General features: G+C 33.5%; 1 protein-coding gene across 4 annotated transcripts in view; it reads right to left on the bottom strand.

Moving 5' to 3' along the window:
- Prosap (SH3 and multiple ankyrin repeat domains prosap) overlaps positions 1 to 12,403 on the bottom strand; it is a 29,967-nt gene that overhangs the window by 1,189 nt on the left and 16,375 nt on the right. For 2 of the 4 annotated variants that reach the window (XM_015939261.3, XM_015939260.3), the window contains 7 exons: positions 9,039 to 10,208; positions 3,440 to 6,556; positions 3,237 to 3,357; positions 2,009 to 3,038; positions 1,059 to 1,426; positions 768 to 978; positions 16 to 348 (listed from right to left, as the gene is read on the bottom strand). In XM_015939261.3, the coding sequence (XP_015794747.2) occupies positions 16 to 348; positions 768 to 978; positions 1,059 to 1,426; positions 2,009 to 3,038; positions 3,237 to 3,357; positions 3,440 to 6,556; positions 9,039 to 10,208 (6,350 nt within the window). Of the gene's footprint in view, positions 1 to 15; positions 349 to 767; positions 979 to 1,058; positions 1,427 to 1,583; positions 1,907 to 2,008; positions 3,039 to 3,236; positions 3,358 to 3,439; positions 6,557 to 9,038; positions 10,209 to 10,510; positions 11,034 to 12,403 lie in introns of those variants that run through there. The other 2 variants (XM_025162834.2, XM_089269436.1) reach the window with 2 other exon arrangements.

Genomic DNA, 12,403 nt, shown 5'->3' with positions numbered 1-12,403 from the left:
GATATTATTACATACCAATCAACCATAGATCTTCTGGGAAAAGTGGCTGGATGCTTTTGCAATGAAGGTGGTGGACCTGGTGGAGGTGGATGAGCTGGTTGTTTAGGTTGCGATTGAGCATAATTAGAAGCTGGAACTATTTGAGCAACCAATGATGCATTGCCTTGATTGGTAACTATTTGATGATTATGAATTTGTTGTATCTGATGACTCTGAGCATGTTGGTGTTGGTGAGCTTGGTGGACTTGATGTGAATGTTGGTGTAAATGAGCTTGTTGAGCTTGTTGTGATTGCTGTTGTTGTTGATGTTGAAGCTGTTGATGGTGCATCGCTTGTTTTTGAATATCACTATCAATAGAAAAACGAGAAATTTTGAAATTAATAATTGTCTCTTGGATCCAAATGTTCATATATGTTCATCTGATCATCTGTTCATAACTTGATTGATTTCAATTAAACTCTAATTGAATGAGCTTGAAAATGGATAATATTATAAATTAAACAATTCAGTTGGTGAAAACTATTTTATTTTAGATTAAATAAAATAGTTTTCACCAACTGAAACAATAAGTCTTAATAACTTAATAACTTTCAAGGAAACTAATGTCCATAACAACCTTTCAAAATTAACTCAACATATGAAAACGTAAAATATACATTTTATATTTGAGCTATTTATAACTTAAGCTATTTCCAATTTTTTCATTAAACTGAAAATTGTCTTTAAATAAGTAAATTTAGTAATCAAGTAATCAAATGATAATTACGATGGGTAGTATTGATGAGAATGTCCAGTAACTATTGGTTGGCCTTGATTAGTTTGGTAGATTATCTGTTGTCCTCCTTGCTGGACATGTTGATGTTGATGTTGTTGCTGTTGCTGTTGTTGCTGCTGTTGTTGTGCTTGCTGCTGCTGCTGCTGCTGTTGCTGTTGTTGTTGTTGTTGTTGTTGTTGTTGTCTCAATAGACGATTTTGAACTGTAAAAAATGGTATGATACATCAATTAATAGATGATTACTCAGATAATTATTGAATGATTGAAAATAAAATAGTTAACCTGTTAATCTAGTATAATCTGAATAAGATGCAGCTGAAGGTGAAGGTGATGCTGCCCTTAATTGCTGGGGTCGACCTCTGGATAAAGTAGCAAACTGATGGTAACCACCTGAATGGTGATGACCGACTGGCTCTAAGACTCCTTGAGAGTTGACTTTATAAACGAGATTGTCAGAGCAGGCCACTGTTAAAGGTGAATCTGAACCAACAGATCGTGACATGGAAGCTAATTGATCAGCATTGTATCGATGTCGGGCTGTAATTATTTGACCCTGTTTACCAACATAACGCGTTAATGTGACAAATTGTTGTTGAGGTTGTTGATGTTGCAAATAAGATTGATACTGTTGAGGTTGTTTTGGATTTTCCCTGTTAATAAAATTGAAAATCATTTCATTTGCTTTTCATTAAGCTGATTGTTGAAGGTCTTACACTGAGGTCACGACAACGGTCAAACAATTAGGATCAAACAAATAAAATATGAATAAAAAAATGAATTGAAAAAAAACATAAAATAATACGGCAATGAAAACGAAAAATTATATTTTATTTCATCAATAACCATCAGAAATCAATGGTTAATAATAGTCGAGATTTAACAATAAGTCATGTTTTAATTATGTTTTCTTTAACTTTAAATTAACATGCTTAAATTATTATCATTTTGTTTACTATAATAATTTATGGTGCAATAAAATAAAACAAAAGTGTATATTGATAAACAAGTGCAACAATTGGAAAAAAATTAATTCAATCAAAATGGTGATGCGAGTTACAAACAATTATGAATGGATCATGCAATTTGGCTTTGTTTTTGTTTGTTTGTGCACAATTCATCAAAATAATGTACTAATTGACAAGAGAGGTTTGGTGATGAATTGTAAGTGGGGAAAAATAATTACATGAATGATTTAGTATTTTGTTGCAACTAATTTGATGATAGACACTTACGGATACAATGTGTATGGGATTTTGGCTTGTTGTTGATGTTGTTGAGGAAAGTGAATTGTATGATGATGAGGATGACCAGCAGGAAGATGAGCACCAACAATGCCCAATCTAGATGCAGCTGATAAATCACTGAATTCAGGAGGTGGAGGAGGTGGCGGTGTATTAGTTTTGCGTATTAATTGTTGAGGATTAGCCTCACAGGCTAAACTATTGTACACACAGGCTTGCTGTTGGGGTGTAGGTTTATGGATAATATGAACTTGAGCTTGTTGAGGATTGATAATCCGAATCTCTTCTTTTCTCTGATTATTTATTGGCTGTTGTACCTGTTGTTGAACAGCCTTAATACCAACTCCACTAATCACCGTATTAACGGGTGCTCCTTGGGTGGCTGGAAGAGTGGTTACCATTTTACTATGAGTTTGTTGCCCATGATGGTGATGATGTTGTTGGTGCTGTTGTTGTTGTTGGTGCTGCTGATGATAAACAGTTGTCAGCTGAGGTTGATGATTAGAAACCGGTTGTTGTTGTTGTTGTTGTTTTTGAGGCTGCTTTGGTCCGCCAACTTGAATTTTAATCGCTCCTGGTCGAGAGTCCATTGGTTGAGGCGGAGGTGCAGCAAATTCTGGTGGTGGTGGAACTAATTCCGCCAAGACATCAACTTCATTAACTGCAGCCAAACCATCTCGTCCTTTTGTTGATCTATCACTGCCGTCTTTATTGCTATTACTATTATTACTATTATTGTGTCCAATTTTATTACTATTATTATTGCAAGTTATTGGTGCACTTGTTGGTCTTAAACCTGTCTGTTTAACGGCCGTAAAATTATTACCACTATTGGCTGAATTAGACCCTGACTTAACTGGAACCGTGGATGAGCTTGTTGTGGTGCAACCTTTGGCCGCCCTAATTGCAGACGATATTTCACTCCAAGTTTTGGCCATTGTTGGAGCAGCTTTAGAACCAGATCCGGTTGATTGTGAGCAAACTTCAGAATTAACGACAACATTGCTATTCAAATTATCACCTAACAAAATTAAACAAAAAATTCAACATTAGTTATCATATAATGCAAAATTATCAAATCTAAATAGTCGGGGTTGTTTTAATGGCATGATATATGTACATTTAATGATCAATTAACTTGGCTATCACATGAAATTCAGTTTTATGCCCATCAAATGACAGTTTATGAATTGATACAATTTAATCAATGATAACTCACCTTTATCAGTTGCACATGATGCTATAGATGCTCTTCTAATTGCTTGTTCTTTATCTTGATGCTGAGATTGATTAGTTAATATCTGTCTCGCTTCTTGACTATTAGCTCTAATAACTGTGACCTGGAAATACAGAAAAAAAAGTAAATAAGTTTCAATATTAATTAATTTCATTTGATAAGAGAGTAAAAAAAAGTGTATTTACCGGTGTTCCCGATGCCATTAAGTTGGCAATTTTTTCACTCACAATAGCGCTATTACGTCTGTTAAGTGAATGAATTTGTTGATTTCTATTAGACAGATCAGTAGCGTTGGATTTTGATTGTTGTTGAGAATGATGGTGATGGTGATGAGTATAATTATCTGCATCAATATCCGAAGAAACACCAGATGAACTATTATCACAGATATCAACTTCAAAACAAGATTTCGAGACTCTCAGAGCATTAGCTGCTGAAGATGAAACAGATCCAGATGATTCTAAATTTGTATTATCATCTTTTTTGGGTCGAGTTAAGGTTGACGATGATGAATTAGATGCTTGTACTGCAGCTATGGCAGCCGATGTACCAACACCTTCCCCTGTTAGACTTGATCGCCTTTCAAAAACAGCAATCGACTCCTTAACCTTGTTAATATGATCTCCTTTAGGTTTAACCAAAGGTTCACTGATGGTTCCTCTTTCATCTTTCCTAGTGCTTTTGATTACCCTAATCTCCTCCGATTGGTTCGACCTTTGATCTAACGAGCCTTTTGAGCTTGCCACAGCAATGGCAGCAACTTTAGCCCTTAATTGTACATCGAACTCTTTTTCTCTTCCTGGCTCCAAAACAGAGGTTGATGTAGACATAGCAGAGGGTTCGGATTCTTTAGAGTTGACCACTGATTCATGATAACTAGAAGCCATTCTATTGTTGCTTGATTTGGGCAAACTGTTTGTTGTACCCTTAAAAGTACTCAGATCACGTCCACTCACATTAGTCGGTGTGTTACCATCATCCTCGCTTGAAGAGTAGTCAGGCTCTGGAATGTACGGTTGGTTACCATTTAAAGATTCAGATCCATCTGTGTTAATCAAAGAACTGTGTTTAACGTGTTTTGCTGGTCTTAAAGTGTTGACTCCTTGCTTTGCTGATTGCTGTTGATTGTTTACCATTCCTTGACCAGGTTGTTTCAATTTATCTGGAGATGCATAATTAACTTTTTGTAATGCTTCTAGTGATTCTGTGTCGGTTGACAACGGAAGGGTTGGCTTAAAGCTTGATAATGGTACTGAAGGTGTTGTTGCTTGATCATTTGGTGAATGCTTATTATTACCATCTTCCCGATTTAATTGAGCAAAATTTGCGTAATCAGATTTAACCCTGTTTCCACTGACATCAACTTTAACCACAACTGATTGAGATTCTTCAGATGCTGGTGTCAATGTTGACGGGAGTGTTGATGGCTTACAATTACTATTTGAATCTTCATCTTGGACAATTTTACCATTTCGAAGAGTCAATGTTTCAGAGTAAATGGGCAAAATTGAGCGAAGATCTTCTTGACTAGTTGACAAACGGTTAGCATTATTATCATATTTAATTTTAGTGTTTCCCTGTTGCGAGACAATTTGCTGCTTAGCTAATTCTAGAGCCAATTGTTCTTGAATATCTGGAGTTGAATGGAAATCTTTTTGCAATTTTTTATTCCTCTTCTTCTTTAATGCTTGAAGAGTAGTTACTTGATGGTTACCTTCACCTTGACCTTTACATTTATCATCAATCAGCAAAATTTGATTAGGATCACCTTGACGAGCGAAAAACTTTTCCAACTCAAAAGCAGAGATTCTTCTTGAACTTCGAGATCGTATTGAAGCAATTTTATTCCCATTACCATCCTTTGCTCTCAATGTTACATTATTTGGACAAACCATACTTTCAACTGATGTCGATGGTGAACTACTTTTATTTGTTTCTTGGTCATCAACCTGTTGACCCGACATTTCCGATGAGGTTGAAGTTGACATGGGTAATCCACTATTGACTGTATCAGAAGAGTTGCTACTTGTTATACACAGAGATTTTGCTCGAGCTCGACTTATTGACAAGGTTGTGGAAGGATCTCGTTTAGGAGGAACCGGAGGATTGCGAACCTTAGATGTTGACCGAGATTCTCGTGTTTCTCCAAATCCTCGAGGCATTGTGGCTGAAAACTCTTTCTCACTATAATAACTTTTATCATTTGAAACATCGGTACCATTTTTATCCTCTGCATTATTATTACTATTATTATTATTGGTTTCATTTCCATCATCTAGAGTTAAATAATTTGGACTGGCAACCGTCATTGTTACCTTATCACCAGATTGACGGATCAATTGGACAACTTGTTCATGAGGAGCTGAGCGTACATCGACTCCATTAACATTCAACAGAAAATCACCTCGTTTCAGTCCAGCGGCTTCAGCAACACCACCTGACTCAATTTCATCTAAATATTGTAAACTGATTGGTTGAGGTTGAGGCGCTATTTCATGGTTTTGCTTAACAACTGGACTTGTTGCTTTGGCACCTCGCAACACAAAGCCAAACCCTTTTGAGCCTTTATGAAGACTTACTGTCTTCTCATCATACGAAGTGATTGGTGGCATATCAGGAGGTAATATTGAAGACATTGAAATCTCTTCACAACTAGGAACTGATTGACGAGATAATGATAATGACATACCACTTTGCTGGTTTTGCTGGCTTTGATGATGGTGCATTTGGTGTTGCTCTCGTCTACCACGTGCTGGAAGGGTTGTTGAAGATCCAATGCCGAGTAGTTTTTGTTCACGACGACCTTCAACTCGTGAGTGTTGAGATGATGAAGTCTTCTCAGTGTTGGTTGTTGATTCATCTTCCGATTCACCATCTTCATCACCAGCTTCTTCAGATTGGCTTCCATCAAGTTCACAGCAAACACCGGATGATGTTGTGGTCGTTGAGATGGTTGTTGATGTTGTACATGATCTTTGAGAGGGACACGGAGATATTGATGGACCATAAGATGAAGATCCACTTCCTCCTCCTCCTTGTGATGATGATGCTGATCCATTAAGATATTTCTTGTTCAACTCATCTTTTATCGATAAACTAGGTTGCAATTTATTTTCACCTTGATTCATTGTTGGATCATTGGCCATCATTGAAGATGGAGGTCGACGAGCGGGATTGTATTTAGGCTTATCTCGATAAGGAACAACATTTTCTGGTTTATGGTTCGAAATTATTTCAGCTAAATTCATATTACCAGCAATTACAGCTACTTGATAAGCTGTTTGATGACTATTATTGGCAATCTAATATTTTTAGTAAAAAGATAAAGAAAAAGGAAGAATTAAAATTAAAACAAAACTGTCATAGTGATTAAAGGCAATAAATGGTCAAAAAGCTATTTAGATGAAACCAAAAAAGAACAATTAAGTTGAAATGAGAAAATAATGATTCATATTGACATAATTGATGGCAAAAAATTAGATGTTGAACCTCTGAAAACAGGGAAATCATTGAAAATTTACACAAATTTAGGTAATATCGTGAGGTCAACTGATTCTTAGTTGATTAGTATCTTAAAAATGGAAACAATTTAGCATCTATAAGAAGTAAATTGAGATAAATATCTTGTCAGTCACTGAGACTCATCTATGGGCTTAATTATACCCTAAAATTGTGAATCTTGAAGATGTTATCAAGAATTAATTGTAATCAAAATCCATTTATCCAGATGATATTTGCCTAAGGAGGTTAGTTTAAGATTAAGTTTTTACTTACAATAATCACAGATCTAATGGTTAGATATTTTCATCTCAATTTCACTCCTACTTTTGTTTGTTGATAACTTAAATGATAATGATCAGTGCAACTCATCGGAAACTTGTTTTCATTCAATCAGCGCCATTTAAACATTAATCATTGCAAGGAAAGATGAGCATTGTTTTGTTTCAAGGAACATCATGTTTAAAAAATTAAAACATGATGTTGATCAAGGCCAATTCAACTCATAAATAGATGAAATTGAAACTTGAAACACTTGAATCAATAATCATCTAATCACAATATTTGCTTTGAAAAATTCAATTGAAAAAAAGTATCAATTAAAGGTTCAGAAACCAGATAAAGCTTCACCGATTGGGATTGAAAGTAAAAAAGTAATTCAATTAGAGGCATTATTTTGAGAGCTTATTAAAATTACGATTAAATGCTAATGAATAATTTAAACATTGATAAATTATTAAGAAAATTAGATTAAAAACGATTCTCATGTATTAATAATAAGTCTTTCAGCTAACATGAATAATGCTAAACTGAACAGTTTTACATCAAGAGTTATGATGATTTTTTGATGATAATCACAATAAGATTAGCTTTTATTTTTGATGCTCTGATTTGCTTTCAATTTCATGATACTCTGAATGAAGGTAAAAAAGGTCAAAAAACTAATATTTAATAACAAAAATTACGTTCAGTTTATTTCATTCTAACCTTGTATTTGTTTCCAAAATTGATTGTCAACATTTAATTGTCGATACTCAACTCAATTTACTTGAGCCTCACTTGATTTTCAAGATAAATTGTCACTAATAGACAATGAAATATAAAAGAAATGTCATTGTCAGGATGACAATCATTTTAATGAAAATTGATCGACTGCAATTATTAATATAATTTTGTTTAATGATTTTCACGTTCTGCATTCATCAACAATCATTGTGTTAATTACATCAGTTGTGTTTTGGATCTGAAAATAACTTCAATTTTATCATTTTAATAACAATCAGAACAATTTAATGTAATTATTGTAAGTAATTGTGATGGAAAGTGTATTGAAGAAAAGGTAAGTTGAATGTAATCACTAGAAATGAAATCACGAGCTTGTGGTCAATATTTACATTTTGATAATCTTATTCTTGAATTAATCAAACAATTTAACTTTTACCTGCCCAGTGATTTAATTTAACAAACAAAAGTGATTTCAATTATTAAATTAAAACTGATTCTTTTCATGTTGCTTTTTATCATCATTGAGCAAATAATTTATCCAACCTTAAACTGGGTGGAACAATTGGACTAAATCAAGTTAAATGGGTTAAACAATTCAATATTTAAAGATTAAATTGAAATCACAAGAAAACAATTAAACGAAATGTAATGAAAAATTGGACAATAAAAGTGTTAAAACGATGAACCGTAATTTAAGCTCCATTTTTGGTGTTTAATTGCTATTTAGTGACATTTTCAAATTTATCTTCAATCTTATTCTTTAGTTTGATTAATTTTCCCAAGGAAAAGGTGTAATTTTGTTAATGCAGTAACACGGAAATAAATTGTCATTAATTTAACCGGAATCAATAGCAATTGAATCTACTGATCAAGAGACTAGTTGTTAATAAACATATTGATTTTGAATTTAGTTAGTCATATAAAGTGGTTAATAATAGGATTATGATGGGAATATTATTTTGTAAATATCATTTGATACATTTCCTGATCAATTGAATCTCATCCGATCCCATGTAGTTGACTAATTAACAAAGAAGCTTTGTTTTGATTATTACATAAAATTATGTAACAATCAATATAATATTTAAGATTTTCTGGTATTTTCAGGTTAGGATAACTAAAGCTGAACTGGTGATTTGGGTTTCTGGTAAATCTCAAAATTGTTTACAGAGCTTCATGATCTGTAAATATTTTGTGGTCAGATGAAGGTTTAATGACTGGTTATTGCCTTTTCAAGATTAATTGAATTATGATGTAAATAATTGAGTATCAAAGACTAACCTGAGTATTACATCCTCTAAGAAGGAGGACTCGGGCACAATCCATTTGATCATTGATTGCGGCTACATGAAGCGGTGTATTACCAGAGCCGACAATTTTACAGTTCATATCACATCCATAATAGAGGAGTTGTTCAAGATGAGCCACTAAACCTAATTTACAGGCATGATGAACTTCTTGCCAGCCTTGTGCATCAGCTACTCCATGGATTGAATGTTCATGGAGAAGAAGTTGAGTCAATTTGGGATTAGCTGAGTAAAGGATGGAATAAAAGAGTGAAGTTAATCCAACAGCATCACGATAATTGGGCGACGCTCCTAAATCTAGAAATGTTTTCAAAGCCACATAGTTTGACTTTTGAACGGCCACATGAAGTGGTGTTCGCCCATCTTTGGTACGAAAGTCTAACAGGGCACCACCATTGACCAGGGCTACAATAACTCGTTGAGAGGTTGACGTGGACAGGGAAGTGTTACCAGCAACCAAAGATAACAAAGTATCACCAGAAGCTTCATCAATAAAGTTGGGGTCACAATTGACCAGAAGTTTAATTATCTTTTCAACATTTCCATTGGCAACTGCTTCAATTAGACGGCTGCGTTTACGCTTCCTTCGGGTTGCTGTTGAAGTAGGCAAAGTGGTTGACATGATGACTATATCGATTCGCTGTTTATGACGGAACTCAAGGCGAACCAATGTTCGAGTGAAACAACAGTCGATTGCACCACCAACACCGGCAGTATTACAATAACTGACAACACCGATTGAGGATGGAACAGATCGCGAGGTTACGGAATGATCACTGGAAATATAACCTCCAACTCCTGGTAAATCGCCCTTCAGGTAATCGTGAAAGGTTGCCTCTTCTTCCAGGAAACTTCCTATGTTATGACAATAGAAACCATAATTAAGATCAATTCGTTCCCCTTGAGGCAGTTGATTGGTGAATTGATTATTATTGTTGTTGGCTGATGTTAGGGTCGACAGTGAAGCTGAGAGTAGAGATGATGCTCGGTTCAATGTGTTCCTCTTGCCTTCGCTATTACCCAAAGTTAAACTGTTGACATAATTTTTTGAACCTGTTAGACTGGATCGAAATGCTGAAAGACGTTCAATTATATCAAGCTTTAGATTCCAGATTGTTTCGTATTCACTTAAAGATACAGTTTGCTGTGAAAATGAATGAAAAAAAGTAAGCATTAGTTGAATGGTAAAAATATCACAATAATATGGAAACAATATTTTTTAAGGTTTCTCTTTATCATCACCTTACAATGGATTAAAATGATTACTAAGAAACTGATTATCTGATTAAAGTTAAAGATTTATCCTGCTTAATTGTGCACTTGTTTGAAAATTATTGTACTTGAATGGACAAAGTAAATAAGATTGGTTTAAGATTGGTTAATCCAAGTCTAAACCGGTAAGATTCAATTCAATTTTGTTTGGTGTTGAACATTTGTTTTACCAACCTTTAGAAATTTGTTATCAAATCAATTGATTGTTTTTCAATTTCAGGTTCAAAGTTGATTACAATTTTACCATGTTAAGATGATTGTCAGGTTAATTGAGATGAGGAATGATGGAAAAAATCAATTGAATATTTACACACTAATTAGGATTCTTATTGACAGGTTAATATGAATCACAAGATGAATACGTGAAGAAACAAAATCAACTTATCCATTAAATGGAAGCTTTTGGTTAATCATTTTCACAGTTTTACCATCACAATCAATAGATTACATTAATTATGGTTTCAATATGACAAAATGATTCCTATGATCACATCATAAGCAAGCAACAAACAAAAAACCCATCCATATATCAAGTTAAAATATGTAGCTTTAACTGTTCAAAATGAAAGCTGTAGACATGGTATTATGATGATTGAAAGGTATGAAATAGGAATGATGATAATTAAATTGAGCCCATTAATTGGCAAATAAATTTGACAAGGTAACAATTGTTAAAAAGTATAAAATGTTTCATTGAGAAGATGCTAAGATGTTGATGCTGTAAATGTTATGTTGAACCGTTTCTCCTCATCTTTCCCATTTCTCTTTCTTCTCTTTGAATTGGCCCTCTTTCTTTTAGCCTCTTAACACCTCGAAGCATGAACATTGCGATTTTGCGCACTCAATAAATCGATAGATCGGTAAAATCGAAAGGATGATAAAAAAAGGAAGACAAGGTTTGGTGAGGTGAAAGGGTTCAACTGAAGAGCAAATTGAGATGCTCAAGATTCGCAAGTGCATTTGATGAATGTCAATGAGTTTTCATTATCACAGGGAAAAGGTTGGAATAATATTTTATCATAATTTGATAATAACAACTTTCTATGGTTAGCATACAAAATTGAGACACTTTAAATTCAAATTTCATTTTATTTCATCAAAAACTATCGATAGTTATTTCATGCAAAATGATGATAAGGAGAGGAGTTGAATTTTAACTTTGCCTTTGATAATTCATGGTTGTTGTGAATTTAAGATAAAAATTGTGCTAATCAAGCGTTTTTATTACTCTTGACTTTATTTTCATGATTGGTACAGTTTTATGAACTGATTTGAGATGGAAGGTGATTGAAACAGATGATTTGCATTGAAAATAAACAATATTGATAATAATTTAGTTTTTACCAATTGGTTAATCGGGTGTTTATTGGAAACAAACATTTACCGGTTTAAGGCTAATTTTTGTTCACGCAATCATGATAGTAAACCAATCTACAGTTTTGATTGTTCATTAACCATCAAATAAAAAAGGCATCGATAGCAACACTTTAATCACGAAATGATTAACCTATTTACGGCCATTCAGGGCTAATTCCAATGATCTGAATAGCATTAACGTTTGCCTTTATTTAAAATCATCTTGCAAATCACCTTTCACTTTCATCTATGAAATGAGTAAACTTGTTAACTAAATGCTTTATCGTGATGTTAATCAATTCAAGAAAAAATTTGATTAACACTTTCACGGTCAGCTAAATAAGCCGCCTTCTTCAGGGGAAAACAATTAATTTAATAAATCAAATCATTACAATTAAGAAATAGTCAAAGATAAATCTTTAAAACTGTAATTTTATCATTTTCCTACTCATTGATTTAAGTTGATAAAAAATGATAAAATCAGTGACGCTTATTTCAATTTATTACAAACAAAAAAGTTCATCTGATTTCATCAAAACCTTTAAATATTCAACAATTTTTGAAATCATTTTAATATCGAAAATTATAATTGTGATGAAACTCAGGAAAATTCAGGGAAATCTAGGAAATAATAAATTGATTGTTTGATGAAGATTGAGTGTGAATTAAAAATAATTGTCTGAACACTTCTTTGGTCGATGCAATTCATTT

Source organism: Tetranychus urticae, chromosome 3 (assembly GCF_039701765.1).
Source record: "Tetranychus urticae isolate SD_2017Ah chromosome 3, NJAU_TeUrti_SD_1.0, whole genome shotgun sequence".
Lineage (NCBI taxonomy): Eukaryota > Metazoa > Arthropoda > Arachnida > Trombidiformes > Tetranychidae > Tetranychus > Tetranychus urticae.
Note: the sequence above shows the minus strand (reverse complement) of the source record. Positions and strands in the feature narration are given on the sequence as shown.